Raw genomic sequence first — 20,733 nt, 5'->3', positions numbered from 1 at the left:
TTCCGTCTTACTCCGCTGATTCCTATGACGTCCCATTTTATGGTTTCTATTTTTTTTGGTCTACAAGTCTTGATTGATTTGATAGCAAGCGACAATTATATATCTGGCTAATGAACATCCATGATTGGCCAGGACTCAATTTAAAATTCTGTTTAAAACTGCACACAACTGTAAATAATTCGCCGAAATTGTTGCCAACCTCCACTGACGGAGACGTCATATCGTCGGTACACTGCGAAAACCAGATAAATGACAAATTTTAAAATATTGAGTTAAGTATATCAAAATTCTCAGCTTTTTCCGCTCTACATACAGGTAAAACCCAATAAATGATACGACTTACCATTCAGCAGATAATTTATGTAATAAACAAATAAGTTACACCTAATCAACTTTTCATTTTCAAATAAAACAATATATCGCTACTTACTTCCATAAAATTAAAGTTCTGTTGCATGTAAAACAAAGTAAGCCCACATATATTATTATGCCGGACAACAATATATTTCTACTACTGCAAACGATATTCAGTAAAAAGATGATAAGTGTCATTAATACATTTTACGTGTATGATTTATTAAAATTTCTCTTTCATATCGACTAGTAAACACCGTTAAGTACACTTACTTTATTCTACCTGAAAACGGGTTGAGTTAAAATTTAGAAATTGTTACTAAGCTAAACCCATAAATGATCTTTATAACACATACACAGATAGAATAACTGAAGACAGCAGTTCAATTCTTGATGATTCTGAGAACAATATAGTTTCAATGATGGAATCCATTTTTGATAGTGACTTTTCAGATGTAGACCCCACATATCAGCCAAGTGAAGAGGGATCGCTCTCTCTAGGAAGTCTATATGATTTACACACAGCTGTCTTTGATAGCCTAAATGATGAGAAAAAAGATACTGAAATAGGTGCACCCACGAACAATTTAGTGTCAACTGAAATAGCTAGTTGGATATTAAATCTACTTCTTGACAAAGTATGGAAAGACGTACGTCCACTAAAACGTTGGAGAAAAGTTAACCCCAAAGATTGGGTAATAAAGGTCGCAAAAAGGAGGCGTGCTGAGGGTTTGCCTTATGAGATAAAAAATATACCATAGACCAGCAAAATTGCCAAAACCAGTTAATTGTTCAGAGTGCTTTTACAAATGTGCCAGTTATTTCAGCGAAGATTACAGACAAAGACTATGTCGTGATTATTGAAAGTTAGAATATGTAGGCCTGAAACATTTTCTTATTGCACGTATTAAAACGGAGCCACCAAAGAGAGTCGTTGCAGTTCGTTGAAGTTTAAAAAACCACGTGCATTTTCCAAAAAGTGTTACTTTTCTTTGAATGGTCAAGACATACAGGTATGTGAGAAATTTTTTTATAAGACACTTTGTATATCAGCGTCGGTAATACTGGATGTTGTAAGAAAGACTGATATTCTAGGCTGTTATGCAGATACGGATAAAAGAGGCAAGCATACACCGCCAAATAAAACAAGCAGTAAAACCCGAAAAATCGTGAAGGCTCATATTGAGTCTTTTCCAACCATGGGCCCACATTATATTCGCCAAAGTTCAAAGCGTAGATATTTGGACAAAAATTTAAGTATTTGAAAAATGTACCAACTTTTTATAAATGATTGTGAGCAGAAGAATTTGGAAGGTGTTAGCGAAATTACATATCAAAGAATATTTTCTAACGACTATAATTTAAGCTTTTTTGTTCCTAAAAAAGATCAATGTTTAGTTTGTAATAAATGTTATAGGGCTAATCCAACTGACAAATCGGATTTAGAAGATAGTTACAGAGAACATCAGAAAATAAATGAAGTATTTAATCTTGAAAAACAAAATGATAAGAAAATATCTAATGAACAACGGGATTTTGTTTCAATTACTTTCGATCTACAGGATGTATTACAGATTCCAAGTGGATTGACTGGACAACTATATTATTCTCGAAAATTATGCGTCTACAATTTATGTATATATGAAGCCGCATTACTGTTTTGCCTGGTCAGAAATTAACGGTAGACGAGGAAGCTCTAAAACAGGAAGCATTATACTCCACTACTTATCACAATGTGTTCCAGAATATGTAAGTGAAATAAGTTTATTTTCTGATACCTGCAGAGAACAGAATCGTAATCAGCATATTGCAGCCTTACTGGTTATGGGCTGTTCGAAATATAGACCATTTAAATATCATTGAACACAAATTTTTAGAGTCTGGACATTCTTATATGGAAGTTGACTATATGCATAGTAGTAACGAAAATGCTAAAAAACACAAATCTATCTATGGGATGCCAGATTACTTGTCTGTTTTTCAAAATGCAAGAGGAACTAAAAGTATCAAGATTGATGATAAAAAAGTATGTATAGAACCATACAAATGTAAAGAATTTAAATACTACGACTTTTATGATTTAAAAAAATTGTCACACACTTTAATTAAAAACCGGACAAAAGACCACAACGGGGAAAAAATAATATGGTTGAAGATAAAAAGAGTGAGATTCGTGAAAGAAGAGATAAACAGAATCTATTTTAATTATGACATGTCAACTAGCTTCAATTATATCCTTACTGATACTGCACGGCAGTCAAAAAGAAAAAAGCACGCCAAGTACTAATACAAGCAATTTTGAAGAACTTAAGCGACTTTATGATGCACATTTGCCAATTAGCATAGCAAAAAAGAGAGATTTGGTACAGCTATGTGATAAGGGAGTGATACCTGAGAAATATCACGGGTGGTATCGTAATTTGAAAACGGGAAATAAAGTAACAGACATCTTGCCAGAGCCTGCTTTCATTTCAGTGACGAATCGGACGAAGAAGGCTCATAATAATAATATTGTTATTATTATATTCAGAATAAATTAATTTTTTTCTATAAAACTGCCTATCATTCATATAAATAATAGCTATAACTACAAACAGCTGTTTCAAATTTTCAGGGAAAACCAGTTAAATGTCATAAATATCGACTAATAGCTTAAAACATTGCTATTACCTAGTAAAAGCCTCACATCTCGATCACAAAACTGGAAAATATTTTACTTGGTTTATTATATTTGTGTTAAATATGTTATTTGAAGAGTAATTGATTTATTTAGATTTACAGGTAAAACCAGGTAAGTGATAGCATTTCCAACTTAAATTTAGGATTAGTCAGATAGGTGTCTCAACTTTCTCAAACTAATGATAGGATATCATTTCAGATATATGCATCTTTCACTAGAATACCTAATATCAAAAACAAGCTGACTGCTTAATTCACAATAAAAAACTAAACTTTAAAAACGTTTTTTCTCGATTTCGGTATTTCGACATTTACCTGGTTTTCGCAGTATACCGACGATATGTTGTGTTTGTTTACTACATTCTATTCAAATAATATAAATTTTAATGATCTTTCTGCACGTTTATTAGTAAATATTTTGTTAAACTTTCGGCAATAATTCGACAAAATAATAAGCACCTGCCAAAATAATTGCAGAATCGTAACTATAAAACTCATTCGACTTAATAAGATATTTTGAATAAAACTATCGAAATATCCTTTTAAACTGTCGACGAAATAGCCAACCACGTCCATTGCCGAAACTTAACAGTTGCTTAAACGTTGCCTAAACGTTTCCTAAATATATTTCCTAGCATATTAAGTATTAAACTACGACCTACTTAGCAGGTATTGTTGCCGGACGTTATTTTTTTAATAGGCGTATTCGATGGTTATCAAACCTATTATTTATTATAGTAGTGGAAGTAAAAATTATGAATGAACTGGTTATGGCACTTTCCAAGTCTACAGGTATAGTAATTCTTTTAACGAGTTATTTATATTGTGTGCTTTGATATTTATATCGATAAGAAATAATAAACAGAATGTTGTTGCCAACTCATAAACAGCGCCATTCTATTTTACAATTATATGCTAAATCCATTTTCTAGACTTTCTGAGTGAAGCTTCTTCTTTATGTACTGTGCCCTTTCAGAACGTTTTTTACCATCATAGATATCTTTATTTTATTTACTGTCACTGTAAATAGCATGCTTGTATCAATACCATTCCAATCTCGCAAGTCCTTCAACCATGAAGTCTTTTTTCGTCCTGGACTCCGTTTGCCGGCTATTTTCCCTTGCTTTATATTTTATAACTACCTATACTTATTTGGGACCTCTTATTACAGATCCGAAATACCCATCTTTCTCTTCTTGATGCTTTTTATAATCTCAGTAGTTTTGCTATCATAATTAATAATTAATATTAATTTCTTTAATTCTCTTTTATTTATTCTCTAGTTATTGGCAAAAAAATTGTTATAAATTTTCAGGGACATAAACCATCCACTTAAACTTTTAATATACCTATTATGAAAGTATTTTTTTATTTAAATTTAGCAAAAAATCGTAAACATTTGTAATATATTTGATATGTCATGGTCTGAAACGCTCATTTTTGTTAGTTAATTTGTATATTTGAAGAGCAATTAGGTTGACGTAGAAGGTCAAGTTGGACAAATCAGAGCAGAAAAGTTTGTAGACAAATTCATATTTAGAAATATTTGGAATATTGTAGTTTATTTTATTTGTGTAATATCCCAATGCATTAAGGCTGCATTAAGGAAAAAATCAGTCATAATATCAAACAATTGTGAGGTACACGGCAGGCAACTTAGTAATGTTACAGCGATCACAACGGCATTTCAAAATAAGCAAGATTTAATACCAACATCGTTTGACATCGAGAGCGCCTTTGAGACTGTATTACGTTCTACTGTATTGACCAAATTAAAAGAATACAATATTACGGGAAATACATTATCTTCTATGGAACAGTTTCTTTCTAATCGCCGCTTCAAAGTACTAGTTAACGGAAATGCTTTCTCAACCTACGTTCAAGAAAATGGGGTACCCCAAGGATCAGTTCTGAGTTCCACTTTATTTATATCTATATATATATATATATATATATATATATATATATATATATGTATATATATTGATTTATACTATAAATATAGTATAAATCAATATTTAAAACAGTACGGTCGAAAAAATAATTTGAAAAATATGTATATATATATATATATATATATATATATATATATATATATATATATATATATATATATATATGTATATATATACATAGAAGCGGGGATCCTACAGCTTCTGCTGCTTCCGGCATTTCGATCGCCATCTTTTTCTATCTCTCCAGGTGTCTTTATCAATGGCTCTGTCTTTCATGGTTTCCATACCACCTTGTATCCAAGACTTGGCTGGTCTTCCTCGTTTCCTTCTATTACTTGTATTGTATTCCATAGCTCTTTTTGGCCATCTATTGTCGTCCATCTTCTGTACGTGTCCATACCATATTAACTGTCTAGTTTCTATTCTTTCAGAAGTTGTATGTACTTTATCTGTTTTTCTTCTAATTTCAGAGTTAGGTATACGTTCTACTCTTGATATACGGCGAGCTCTTCTCAGGTAGTCCATTTCAACCGTGTCAACTTTTTTCTTTCCTTTTACTGTCATTTGCCAACATTCTGCTTCATATGTAAGAATGGGCTCTACAATTACTTTGTAGATAGTCATTTTAGTTCTCATAGTAGCTTTGTTGGACCAAAGTATCGAATTCAGAATTTGAACACTCTTCCTGCCTTGTTGCACTCTATAGTCTATATCTCGTTCCGTTGTTCCTTTACTGCAAATAATACTTCCCAAATATTTGTAGTCGTAGCACCTTTTCATTTGTCTAATTTCAAAATCCGGGTCTTCGTCTTCACTGCCTATTCACATATATTCTGTTTTAGACATATTCATACTCATCCCCCATTTTTCGTATTCATCTTTGAGCTTTCTAAGCATATAATCTGCATCTTCTTCACAGCTTGCAATTAGTACTTGATCATCTACAAAGAACAGCGTTGTCAGATAATGGTTGTTAAGCTTCAACCCCATTCCCGCACATTTTTGTCTCCACTGGTGCAGTGCTTCTTGGATATATATTTTGAATAGGGTGGGGGAAAGACAACATCCTTGTCTCAAGCCTTTCGTTACTGTAAATACCATTGAGAAAGTATTTCCTGTTTTTACAGTGCTTTGAGGACATTTATAGATGTTCAGTATTGCTTTTAGATATCTTTTACTAAGGTCCGTTTTCGTCAAGACACTAAGTAAGCGTTTTAAAGGAACTGTATCATAAGCCTTCTCCAGATCTATAAATACCAGATGCGTAGGGAGGTTTCGAGCTGTTCGTTTTTTAATTACTTGTTGAAGGGTAAATGTGTTGTCCACGCACGATATTCCTGCTCTGAAGCCGCTTTGTTCTTTAATTTCTTTATACTCCTTTTCTATTCTTCTTTTCAATATACGACCATTACGACCATTTACGCGAGCTAGTTACGCTAATGACTCTATAATTTCCGCATTCTTTTCTGTCTCCCTTTTTATAAATGGAGCTAATGTGGGCCAAATTCCAATCGTCTGGAATCGTTTGGCCTTCAATTAAGCATTTATTAAAAATATTCACTAAGCTTTCCAAAAGAGCATCCGGTCCATGTTTCACCAACTCGATGGGAATGTCACCAGGCCCGGGTGTTTTTCCATTTTTCATTTGTTTCAATTCTTTTTTCAGTTCTTCTTTGTTTATCTTATGCACCTCTAAGTTTTCTGTCATTGAGATATGGTCAGGTCTTTCCATAAATTCGTGCCTACTTTCTGTTAATAGCGTTTCGTAATATTTTTCCCACTTTTTATTTTGAATCCGGTTTATATTTCCCTCATCTTTTCTTTCTTTTCTAATACTTTTTATGAATTTCCAAGCTTGTGTCACTTTGGTTCCTCCTAGGCATCGGTCCATCTCTTCGCATTTCGTTTTTTCTTTTAGTGACTTCCTTCTTTGCTTTCCACTTTATTTGTAATAACTATTATTGATATTTGCAAGAATATTCATAGCCCAGTGAAATATAACTTACATGCTGACGACCTGATTTTATATTGCCGCGGTAAAGATACGTTCACAACTACAAACTTAATCCAAAAAGAAGTAAATGAACTAACTTCTTGATCTATAATCTTTGGTATTAATTTCTCTGCTGAAAAATCAAAAGTACTCAAATTCAGTCGAAAAACACGTAGCATATTACTACTTTAAATTACATTAAATGGTACTCCGCTAACAGTAGCTAATGAACAAAAGATACTAGGTTTAATTTTTGACTAACATGGAAACCACAGATTATAAAAGTCAAAACTAACTACTTAAATAGATTAAATCTATTAAAATCTCTAGCAAACCATCATTAGGGAGCTGATGAAGATATCCTAATTAGGGTATACATCTTTATTTTGATGAAAGTAATCGTCTGGATAAAGCTTCTGCATTTTTGAACATTTAAAATTTTGGTAACCCGACTTTTTCCATAGTTTCGTTACAGTAACATTGCTAATATCTAACTCTCTAGCATTGCTTCTACTTGAAAGTTTTGAATCTACTTCGATTGTTGTACAAATTTGTGTATCCCGGTATTCTCTTTTCCCAACTTTTTCTGGTGACACTTCTTGAGCGTGATATTTTCACACAATTGACTGTACGCAAGAAATTGGTCTCCTCTCAAAAAAACACTCTCATTTGAACTTTTTTTGCGGGCGTATAAACAAATATGTTGTTTTGTGTAAAATGTAGATTGTGTAAATGTAGATTGTGCTTAATTAGTAATCATTATCCGGCACGCCATATTTGATCGAAGAGGAGATGAAGCAATTTTATTCCGATTTCTTTTCTAGCCTTAAGCATTTCTGCCTGTTATCATATCCGTAACTGATTTATTTTTAAGTTTCATTCTTTCGATAGTCTAAGTTCTGGCCATTATTATACGATTTTTAAAATCGATCATTTTTTGGCCATTTTCCCTATTTTTTTCACAAACATTGATGTTTGTGTCTGTACTGTAAAATCAATATTTTAAATACAATTTGTATCAATCCGACAGCAAAAATTCTATAGCTATGTGCTATGGAAAAAAATTAAAATGGCTTTTTAAACATAAAGAGTGCAGCTTTCGTACGCAATTTTCGAATTTTGCGGCAAAGCAGTCCTTGCATCTTTTTCTAATGGGCCTGATTTTTTGACCACGTGATCTAAATGACCAATGGGAAGGTCATGTGGTCAATAAACCCGGTTCATCAAAAAAAAATATGCTTTGCGTCAGTTTTCTCTGTCGCATTGGGGGAAAGGTAATGTATTGCAGCCATTAATATATATGTATTATATGTCTATAGTTTAAACATGGCTATTTGCCTACAAGATCAAGGTTAAGTAAGTAAACTGTCACATTGGCTGCCACAAGCATAGTCATATAATCTCCCAGTGCGACAGAGAAAACTGACACAAAGCAGACCCTGTATCTCTGTTGAATAGGCCAGGTTTATTGACCAAGTGACCTTCTAATTGGTCATTTAGGTCATGTGGTCGATAAACCTAGAAAATTATAAAGAGGGACTGCTTTGCGTCAGTTTTCTCTGTCGCACTGAGGAAACGGGCTGGTATTGTACTGATCAGTCTATTTTGTATTATATGTCTATGGTGACAAGGCGCCAAGAATAACCATTTATAGGTTAACATAATATCTTAATTCAAAATTTATAATATTTTTGAAAACGAATTCCGGATTGGAAATCTAAGCGGTAAAAACAAATTAATGTAAAACGTAAATTTCATTACAATCAGCTGTGGTTCCCATAGGTGCGTAATCCCATATATGAGTAAATACAGTATTTAACTTAAATATGTCACAAGAAATCAGTTTTAAAACTTCTTGGATGAGTTTGTACACGAATTTATGATAATAAGTGTCATAATGTGCTATCAATAATTTTCAAAGTATAATTTTACCGAAATATCCATATAAAAAATTTTAGCTACATCATTCAAAAATCTATCGTTTATCTCATTATTTCATGTGTAACTTCAAAACTTTTTAATAGAATTAGAATTGTATCGACGTATCAGATATATGGATTTGATATTTTGTTGTGTGATTAAAATAGCCTTTCTTATTCAGAACTTTATATATACAAAAAGAGAGAAGCAAATAAAGATCTTTATTTTTAATAACATAGATAACGTGTAAAATACTATCAAATTAGGCACACAAAAATAATTATAATCCTGCAAATTTATGCTAAATAACGCTTTGGCTTCCGATGAATCACTTATTATACTTAGTGAAAGTTTAAAATATATGCAACTTTGAAGATTAAAACGCTTTTTTATGCATTTATAAAGTTAGTAAATTACAGCTATTTGAAATGCTAACTCTAGGTTACAGAACTGAAGTCTTGGATATAATTTTGTGTTTACGAGATGTGCTACATTAAAATTAAGCAGTTTATTAGAGTTTGGTAATTAGTATTGGCTTACAACAACTATGTAACAGAATGTCTTTCTCAATAGTAAAATTATTGAAACAGATATTAAAATCAGAAATTAGTACATATAATTACAAACATTTTTCTGTTTTCGTTGCGTAACTTTTTTCTTGTTGTATTTTAATATTATTTACTATCTTTAATGGGAATTCTCCACAATTAGTTTAAAATGCGTTTATTTTGATGTTTTGATCCACTTCGGAAATCGTTCTTGAGATACAAATTAATTTAACTCTTCTTTTCTCCGTATTACGTCAGTTACTGAACGTTGGCTATCATTATTGAATATCATAATTTTGTTCACCGCCGCAGCTCTGAAAAGGGACGTCGAAGACCGATTAAACCACTCACATAGGTTACGACGCTATGATGTTCTTCTACTGACCGGGACCGCTCTATAAACATATTGTTACACTTCTTGAACATCAATTTTATTTAACATCAACACAATCTCTCACAAACGTTTGACAAAGTCTGGCACAGAGGTCTGCTTTACAAAGTAAAAATAGCACTATCCAGTAACTATTTCCTTCTACTTAAATCCTACACATCAAATAGATATTTCTCAGTAAAATTTAAAGACTAACAATCCAACCTCTGTCCCATCAACTCCGGAGTCCTGCAGGGTAGTGTTCTAATAGTAGTTCTAATAGTCAGAGACTAATAATACTACAATCGCTTCCTTTGCTGACGACGTAGCAATACTAGCTGTAAATGAAGATCCCATACAAGCCTCACAAAACCTGCAACATGATCTGAACGTACTCAGTGATTGGTATACGAAATGGAGAACAAAAATAAATAAAACAAAATCAACTCAAATAACATTTACCAACCGTCACAATAAATGTCCACCTGTAAGAATGGAAAATGTAAGAATACTAACAGTAACAGACGCTAGATACCAACGTCTTACTTGGAAGAAACATATCCAGACCAAAAGAAGACAGATGGACTTAAAATTCCGGCAAATGTATCGGCTTTTTGGACGTCAATCAAAACATCCAAAACATAATTCTTCTATACAAAGCCATACTCAAACCTATCTGATTCTACGGACTACATACATGGGGCTGTGCAAAGCCAACGTCGCTGAATGTCATCCAAAGATTCCAGTCTAAAGTGCTAAGATCGATAGGGGATGCACCATGGTACGTAAGTAATCAAACACTTCACTACGACTTAAAGATTTCTTTCATCAGAGAAGAAATCTATCAACCCACGGAGTCGCAAAATTAACGTACTATTCATCATGAAAATGAGCTAGTAAGAGAATTATTCAACAATGGTGCAGCCACAAGAAGACTAGATAGAACCTGGCCCCAAGACCTACTTAAAACCTAAACCAAAATAGAAAAAGGTGAGACATCATTGGATATCTCTCCTTCACGCTCAAAACCTGTAACACATTTAATGCATACTCTGTAATGATATAGATTGTAAGTAAACATAATCATAAAAAAACATCAATAAATGCAATAATGTAATAACCAATATTACAATAGCTGTTTACAATAACTCAATGACAACTATAAACTTCAAAAGTTACTCCAGTTGTGATACTACTGTTAAAAACTGCCAACAACATCTGTTTACATATATTTTCTGACGTTCCACACTTCCCCAGATACTTCAGGAATTTTCGATGACATCTCGGAAATTCTAGACTTCTTTATTACTTCTTCTTTTTTGTCAAGTGACTTTTGCTATATGAAATTAATTTCACGGAACTGTCGTAACACTGCTCCCGCCTTTATAGTTATTTGCCTCGAATAGCTGGACTATCAAGAATCGATTGAAGCCAATAGGGTTGATCATTTTCATGGTATAAACCTAGTTTCTCGATATGAACTACCTTGAATTTACTTCTAGCTGAAAACTGGAGGCGCTAGATTATATTGTTTATTTTCTGTAGGAGGATTTACGGGCCTTCCCACTTGAGTTGAAGTTTCGGACAAAGTCCTTTCTTACGTGTGGGTTGCAAAACCATACTGGATCACCTCTTTTTAAAGTTGTACCACTAGCATGCGCATTAAGCCTGGTCTTGGCTTTATCACTTTGAAGCTTTAAACTTTGAGGAACAAATTTGTAGACTTATTGATGTAGAATAACCAGTTGATTGATGTTCGGAACTTCTATAGGCTAACAGGAATAGAGGAATTGCAGTATTCCAATCTTTTTAATTATCAACGACAGATATTAAAATGTACCACACCCAGTGTAATCACAACCAGTTCTATTATGTCTTTCGACCATTCCGTCTGATTGAGGATGCAGAGGTGTATTGCAAGTTTTCTTAATATCCAAGATTTTCATTAATTCTTGCCATAATTCTGATTCAAAATTTCGTACTTAATCAGAATGTAACTCTAAAGGAACTCCATGTCTTGATACGATGTGTTTATGATTACTTCTGCTACTTTAGTCGCTTCTTCATTAGGAAGGGGTACAATTTCAGGCCATTCTGATAAATATTCCATTGCGAGCATTAGGTAATCAAGTCATCGGAAGTGGACCGAGAATATCCACCGCAAGTCGTTCAAAAGGCTCTCCGGAATGATAATATTCCATTTTACCATAGCTTCTTGTTTTGTAGCCTTTTCTATCGTTACATAAATTGCATTTCTTACAACAATCTTCTACATTTCGGTGACAATTGATCCAGTGTTCTTTTGGCTCCAAAATGTCCTCCAGACAGCCTGTTGTAAAGTTCTTGCATCACACTTTTAATGTGTGATTTTGGTAGTACCATTTGTTGAACTGTACGTACTCCATCGGGACATTCCCACTTCCGATGTAATAGACAATTGGAAAGATACAAAGATTCCTATTAAGCCCAGTACACCTTTACAGTTCCACTGTATTGGGTTATTTTCTGTCAAATAGGTCTTACTTCATTTTTAAGCCATTTTTGTATGACTTTTAGTCATTATCATTCTTTTGACCCTTTTTTTTTTGAGGTCAGTCTGGTCGTGAGCTCTTTTCTGTTTAACTGCAGTCCTCCAGAGACTTACATATTCGGTTACATTTTCACTTTCTATAAAAGTGACACTGACTTTGAACCTGTAATTCATTCAAAGCATCCTGGAAGTCTTTTAATTGTTCATTCTGCAAAATTGACACATGCGCTCTCAACTTTTCTATTTCATTTTTACTAATCGCTAGTTGCTCCTTCAAATGTGCAACTTCATATTTCAGAGTTTCGCTTCTGTAGTCAACTGTAAGAAATTTATTTCTTAGAGATCTATATTTACTACTATTTCTAATAGGTCTAGGTGACAGGCTTCTAAATGTCGATCTGGGTGACCTACTCACCTGATTATTTGGTTCTTCGGTCCTTGCGTGGGATCGGCTTCTGCAATTATTTTGCATATGCCATATTCTTCCGCAATTAAAACAACTTATGTTTTAATTTTGAGATTATTGTAAAAATTTTCCAGTGTGCTTAACATTGTATTTCGAAATCGAAATTGTATTTCTTTTAAGTTTGGGCTAGATTTGGAAATGCTTTTCGCCGCTTCATACACCTGTGCTGAAATTAGTGCTTCATCCAGCTTTTCTGGTGTTGTAATCAGAGAGCTTGTTGCATTTCAACATCCTGAAGCTCATCTATAAATGTCTATATACCAATTTGTTTCAGAAAATCTTTAGTGCCTGAGCGTACGCCAAATGCAAAAATCTTTTAATATCGGCTTCATATTCTTACAGGCTTTCGTTATGCTTTTTATATTGAAATTTCACCTAATTTTGCAAAATCTTATTTAGATGACGCTGGCCATATTTTGTCTCTAAAGCTTGAATGACAGAGTTGTAACGGGATGTATCCTGGGGAAGAATTGCAAGATGGTCGCTGCCAGTCCTCGAAACGACAGTACCAAGGAAGCTGACATTTCTTTCTTAGTCCAACCAATTACCCTAGCTGCAGCTTCGAATTGAAAACGATAAGTTTCCATGCTGTTTGGACATTGAGTGTCTTCTTCTTCTGGTGCCAATCCTATCAGAGATTGTAAATCATCAAGGCTATCCTGACCTTGTTTACAGCTGACCTAAAGAGTTCATTAGTGGTACAGCAAAACCACTCTCTCAAATTACGCAACCATGATATTCTTCTACGGCCTGGATTCCGTTTTCCTTCTATTTTTCCTTGAGTTATATTTTAAAGTAATGCTCTCTAAGACAGAGAGGAATTATTTCACGTTCAGAGCGCTTGCGAAAGCCGTTCTGATGATGCCTATTGGGCTGAAATACGTATAAACGGATGCGCAAGCTCCCTATACGTGAAATAAAATCTTAACTGTATTTTCCTTGTTATTTCGATATACTCTGTACGAGTACTAGAAACCAATTCGCTAAGAATTTTGCTTAGTTGAAAAGATATGTTGTGGAATGCAAGTTTTAGATTCCCCATGTCTCTCTTAACACCTTTATCAACGTCTGTTTTTGCCTTGCAATTCTTAGAAGGCACAGATTAAAGCGGAATTCTTGAATTTGGTTTCGAAAATTAGTCTACGATTTTATTATCAGATGTCGCTACATTGCGTCTATACGAAGCCATGTTATAGTTGCTTCCTAAGACAGAGAGGAATTATTTCACGTTCAGAGCGCTTGCGAAAGCCGTTCTGATGATGCCTATTGGGCTGAAATACGTATAAACGGATGCGCAAGCTCCCTAACGTGATACGTGATACGTGAAATAAAATCTTAACTGTCTTTTCCTTGCGTATTTATGTCTTCTCATCAGGTGACCCAAATATTCGAGTTTTCTTCGTTTGATCGTTGACAAAATTTCTGGGTCTTTTCCTATCCTTCGCATTACTTCAAAGTTTGTAACTCTTTTCCATCGAATGTGGGTGGTTTTAAAATTTTGCTAGTTCAAATTGTACTGGGTTCAACTATAATAGATATTTGTTCAGATATTAGATAAAGAAGCTTGGGTAGCAATTTTTATTTCTAACTTAACTATTTGTCTTTCTAAATTAATTTGTGATTATTTAAAATTACAATTTTAAATCGTTTTGTTGTTGTTTTAAATCGTTTTGATATTCTTCTAATAATTTGTCTTGTTCACTAGGAATTTGACTAACCTCTAACTGAAAATTTTCGTGCAATTGAGATAAACTATTTATGATTTCTACCTCTACATTTCTACGCCTTTCCTTCTCCTCTTTCTCTTCTTGACTATGCTTCTCTTTCAACTCTTTATTTTAACTACGCTTGGTCTGTTATAAATAAAACACTTAATTATTGCTTAAACGTTTCGGATATTTGCCATTTTCAACAAGTACTTTAATTATTTAATACTACATAATACCCAATTGTATTTTATGTCTGCACTATTTGGTGGTTTTACATGGAATGCAAAAATGATATCTGACTCTATCTGAGTGCTACAGTGTCGTATCTTAAATATCAGCCAATGGTGCATTTAAAAACAACTTAGTATATTAAATTATGATACATATTGGAAAGATTTTTAATATCACTCTTATTATTATTAGAATTTTAATCTGTTTTATGTGAATCATCTCCAATATGCATCTTTTGTTGTAGTATTGTTTTTTCCATAATCTGTACATTTTCAAAATCAAAAGAATGGCTATTTTCTAGAGAATGCGTGACTAAGGTTGTAGTGTTTAATTTGTTGGTTTGTCCACTATGTTTGTGTGCAACAACTCTTCTATGTAGATATTGGTATGCTTGCCCAATATATGTTGAATTGCACTTTGCAATTTATTTTATAAATAACATCCGACTGATGATTTTTATTAACATTGACGATTTTTTGATGAAGATTAAACATCGAACTTCTTAAATCCAAGCTGATAGACATTCCAAATAAATGTTAATAGGTAGACCTACTAACATTTTAAAGAAAATATTAATAGGTCTACATCATGCTGAACGCGATTCTTGAACAACAAACGGCACAAAAATCTTCAACATTTAAACGCATTCAACGCATTTAAATTTAAACTATCTTTTAAAGAAAAGATTCCATAAGGTATTTTCTCGCAACATAGCGCTTGTATTTTAATCAGATAATCAAGAAGTTATTGAAATTTGAGCTGAAATTGCCCATAACATCTCATATCGGCATTCAAGGTAATGAAGGGGCAGACAGATCTTTGCATGATGCGTTACCAAGTGCCAAGTATCAAGTTTTCTAATTTGTAATTACTTAATTCTAAGGCCAGGTTAAACAACAATGGGGACAACGGATCTCCTTGTCTGAGTCCAGAATTTACGCAGAAAGCATTTGATATTTTTCCCCCTATTCTAACTTGTGCAAAAGAGTTACTTACACACATTTGTGTTACCGCAGCTAGTTTTTTGGGTACGCCGAGCTCGATCATTGCCTTCCATAATGTTGCACGATTAATTGAATCATAAGCCTGTTTGAAGTCTATAAAAATCTGATGCACGTCGTGATTATATTCCCGATACTTTTCAACCATTTGTCTTATTGTAAATATTTGATCAATAGTCGATCTGCCAGGCCTGAAACCACACTGGTAGTCACCAACTATTCTTCGGCGTATGGTACTAATCTTTTTAATAATATCGAAGCCAATATTTTATATGTAGTGTTGATTAGTGAGATTCCTCTGTAATTCATGCATTCATTACTTTTTTCCTTTCTTGTGTATTGGTACAATAATACTACCACACCAGTCTTTCGGGAATATTTCTTGTTGCCAGGCCATTTCTATTAATTGTTGGATGTTACTTATGAGTCCATGACCGCCTGTTTTAATTAGCTCGGCATCAATATTGTCCAGACCAGGGGATTTATTGTTTTTAAGCGTTTTTATGGCATGCGTAATTTCTTCCATGCTTGGTGGGGGTATTTCTAATTCGACCATTTGATACTCATGTTCTCCGTTGTTTCCACCATTGTCATTGTTTTCATCAGTGAAATTTTGGATATTCAGGAGATCTTCAAAATATTCAGCCCATCTTTCTATTATTTTGTTTTCGGCAGCCAGCATTTCTCCATTTTTATCTCTTACGAAGTTGGATGTGCTTATGTACGAGCCTCTCTTATGTTGTCTTACTTCTCTGTAGAAATTTTTATTTTGATTTCGTCTGTGTTCTCCTTCTACTTTTTTGAACAGTACTCCAGAGAACATTTTCTAAAACAGTAAATTACCGTAAATATCAGATGTCTGTAAACTTATTTTGGTAGTGTTAAAAATGGAAACTCAAAGAACGAAAATATCTTATTTATGCATTGAGAATAAGCCGAATTAGGTAGAAAACCAAGTTTATGATAGACATTTGTCAGATAATCATTTAAGATTGGACTTCTATTATAAGTACAGGAACAATTCTGTGACTAGCTGAAGACCACGCTGTTTTGTAACGCTGATCCACAATGCCATATAATTCTGATTTGCTACATAAAGACGAAACTAAACTATTTTATATGTAACATTTCCCTCAAAACATTGTAATTTTTGCAATATCTATTATAAAAAATATAAAATAATACTTTTTACCATACATCTCATTATCATCACATCTACTTATGATAAAACAAGTCGATAACAAGTGGGACACGCATATTTAACATATTTAGCATCTTTTGACCATTACACCGACAAACAATTTGGCGGGCTACGTAATTTGTCCACTTCAATTGATGTAATTATTACATATACCTACCTACAAGTACTTACATCAACGCATACATTCATATAACCGAGAAACCAGCAATAATTGCGCAACAAATAAAAATGTGTTTATAAATAAATAGAAAATAACGAAAAATTTGTGGAACAGTAGGTTATCTGTTCTGCAAAGAGTATTGTTAAAGTTAAGGCGTTATTTGTGCCATTTTGATTTACATATCAAGATTAATGTTAATTTGGTTATGTAAAAAGTTTTTAAATTAGCTTATTAAGAGAATATTAAATGACAATGTGTTCGTTCGATTATTTTAGGTGTCTAATTTATAATTTTGACTACAGATTGCCTCGGAATCTTGGACGGACCAAATACAAATCCACGGCTACAAAAGAGGATCATGAAAGTTGCCAACTGGAATGTACAGAGTATCAGCGGAAAAATGAAGGAAACCATTCAAAAATTACCAAATTAGATATGGATACAGTCTGACTGAATCGAAAAAGAAATACAGAGAAAATAAATAATTATGTAAATATATTTAGTGGCATTTCAAAATGCGAAAGAACTAAAAGAGGAGTATCAGTCTTAGTTCACAATAAACATCAACATAAAATTACTTTAATTTAAACTATCTTTTATATTCTTATCTATTGCCTTTGAGGCAATAGATGAGAATATAATATTAGTAAACATAAAAATAAATAAAAGAAATGTACGATACTTCGATATCAGTGATGGTGAACCATACAAGAAAGATGAATTTTTCGGGAAAGTTAATATAAATGTAAATATAAATACAAGGGAATTGGTAATTATGGGAAAATTAAATAGCAGAGTAGGGCGGGAAATAAATAAGGAAGTGATAGGTCCCTAAGGAGAAATTACCAAGAATGATAATGGTGACATGTTAATTAAAATATGTCAAAAAAACCACCAACTTAAAACAAAAATGTTGTTTTAAACATAAAGACATACATAAATTTAGCTGGACAAAAGTTACTAGAAACTTTAATTTAAAATCAGTTATAAATTACGGCATAATAAAGTAAAACAAATACAAATGTAGTCCAGTCGATTTAGACGAGAAAAGGCCTAACCTTGCATGGCGAGTTATTACAGGGATTCCTTGTCAAGAAAGGTCTACGACAAGGAGATTGCATTTCGCCAACCTTATTCAAGATATATGTTGCGGAGGCATTGAAACAATGGAAACGCTAATGAAGAGGTATGAGTGTAGACCTTGGAGAGATGTGTTTATATACCTTGCATTTTTCTAATGACCAGGTCATCATAGCGGAAAACATCTTTAATGAAGTCATTAAAGAAGCAATGAAAGGAAGCAAGATAGGTTGCCTATGTGTCAACAGGATGCCATACTTGTGGAATGCGGACATCAGGGTACTGAGAAATGACTGTATAGCAATGAGAAGAAGGTTAACGAGAGCAAGGGGCAGAGCAGGGATCAACCCTGAGGTCATCGACAAAGAGTATCGCACAAGGAAGAGGGAACTTTACAGAAAAATCCGTACAGCAAAAAGGAGGTACTGAAAAGAACTGTATGAAAATCTGGATCATCTGGATATCTGGGGTCAGGAATACAGGATCGCCATAAAGAATTTCCATGTGTCTCCTCCTTACGAAATCCCTATGAACAAGAAGCTTAAGGTAACACGAGAGCTCTTTCCGGACGGCAGATGGCATGGAGTATGGAGGGACGAGGGAGCTGAGCGGGCCGTACCCTTTACCATGGATGAACTTGTCGAGGCATTAGGTTTACACAAGACGCACAGGTCTCCCGGACTGGATCAGACACCACATGGAACTTGGCTTCTGGAACACATGAATGCACTGCTGGAAGTACAGACCTTTCCTGAGACTTGGAGGACATCGAGGTTAGTACTGCTCCCCAAGGCTGGGGAAAAGTATAGCCCCATCTGTCTCCTTCCATATGCATTGGTGAGCTGTATGAAAGACACCTGCAAGTACGCATAGACGACATGATTGAGAGGTCAGGTGGTGTATCTCGGATGCAATTGGGTTTTTTTAAAGGGAAAAGCACAATCGATGCAATCGTGAGTGTACTCGAAGCACTGCATAACAGAGGGGATAAACATTGATGGGCGGCCCTGCTGTTGTTCGATGTTAGGAATGCATTGAATACGCTGCAGTGGCAAGAGGTAATGAAGGCAACGGAGGAGAGAAAATGTCCTCGTTACCTGATAAATATGGTGGCGGAGTATCTGTCCGAGAGAAGGATTATAGTGGAGAAGGGCATGATTATGGACCTGACGGCAGGGGTCCCCAGTGGACAGAACAAGTCTGTTGCGAATAGCATGCACCTACAGGACTGTATTTGCAGCAGCCTTGTGGACCATCACTGGATGTATTCCGTTGCATGTTTTGGCGATGGAAAGAAAAGAGCTCTATGAGAGAAGAGACCCAAACCTTACTATGACCGAGAGAAGACAGGAAAGGGAAAAGTCAATTGACAGATAGCAAGAAGAATGGGACAACACGGAGGATGTGGCACAGTGGAAAAAGATGCTGATTTCGAACATAAGAGATTGGGTGGACTGTGGCCACAGGCGACTGGATTATTTCCTAACGCAGGAAAAATATAGGAAGTTGAAGGTAGAAAAGTGAGTCAGACTCTATGAGTTAGACTGTGTGAGTCAGACTGTAAGGAAGGAGGAAATACCCGTCTGGGAGTAATGCTGTACTAGGAGCGATGAGGATCTCCACGCGCTACCTGGAACGAGAGCCTCCTTGTTGACAGTCTGTGGATGAATGAAGATAGTGCTTTAGAAGTGATGCTGGCCTTACAGCGGCCACTCCGCTTCCGGATCGCTATATGACAGAGGAGGGTCTGGTTTAGCAGAAAGGCGTTCGGCGTAGACTCGGCGACGAGAGGGCATTTTAAAGTACCTCGGGAACTGAGATATCTTTTGAAGACTCCAGCCCCCACCATACATAAAAATGAAAAATAGAGGCATCATAACGTCATCATAACGAAGGAGAAAGATGATCTGAAATACTTGGCAATAAACAGGAATATAGAAAGTGGGTGTTGGAAATTAAAACAACAAAAACTAAATATTTGCCAATAGGAACCGAGACAACGAACATCACGTTAGAAGATAATGACACAATTATACCTTGTGACCAATACACCTTGGAGTGGTAGAACGATGGCTAGGCCTGTTATTTTTTTTTTTTAAATTCGTTTTCGATGTATTCTGTTAGAGCAATAATTTGCCGAATAATTTACGGTATTTACTAGTTTATAAGTAAAAATCTTTTCCTGGAACCGAAAGTAAGAAGTAAAAAAACTTCATAAGTTTTTCTTTTTTAATTTTTATTCCAATTTATTCTCAAACATGAAATTTGTAGTTTGACCGATATTTTCTGCTGTTTTAAATAATAATATCAAAGTTTCTATATCAAAGCATAAATAATTTCAAATACTAAACAAACGCACTATAATTACTAGTTAGATTCATTTAATCATTTCCTCCAAAAGATATTATTAACGTTTTCCCGTGCTTGAAAGTGCGTGTCTGCTGCTACTGGTCGCGGCAATCGAAAATGTGCTATAATAAACTCGATAAAGAAATATTTATTTTTTAAGTAAGTAGGTTTCTCGTGCTAAACGGAT

General features: G+C 34.2%; 2 protein-coding genes across 3 annotated transcripts in view; one reads left to right on the top strand and one right to left on the bottom strand.

Annotated features, from left to right (window-relative positions):
• Positions 1–20,733, top strand: part of dsb (scavenger receptor class B member debris buster) — a 346,326-nt gene that overhangs the window by 167,206 nt on the left and 158,387 nt on the right. The window lies entirely within an intron of this gene.
• On the bottom strand, positions 16,073–16,579 carry LOC140442085 (uncharacterized). The gene has a single exon (XM_072533158.1). The coding sequence runs from the start codon at positions 16,577–16,579 to the stop codon at positions 16,073–16,075; it is 507 nt and encodes a 168-aa protein (XP_072389259.1).

This window comes from Diabrotica undecimpunctata, chromosome 5 (genome assembly GCF_040954645.1).
Source record: "Diabrotica undecimpunctata isolate CICGRU chromosome 5, icDiaUnde3, whole genome shotgun sequence".
NCBI classification, from domain to species: domain Eukaryota; kingdom Metazoa; phylum Arthropoda; class Insecta; order Coleoptera; family Chrysomelidae; genus Diabrotica; species Diabrotica undecimpunctata.
This window is presented reverse-complemented; position numbering and strand designations above follow the sequence as displayed.

What these genes read in the sequence shown, in the direction of transcription:
- LOC140442085 (XM_072533158.1), bottom strand. Translation starts at nt 16,579, where the DNA reads ATGTTCTCTGGAGTACTGTTCAAAAAAGTAGAAGGAGAACACAGACGA.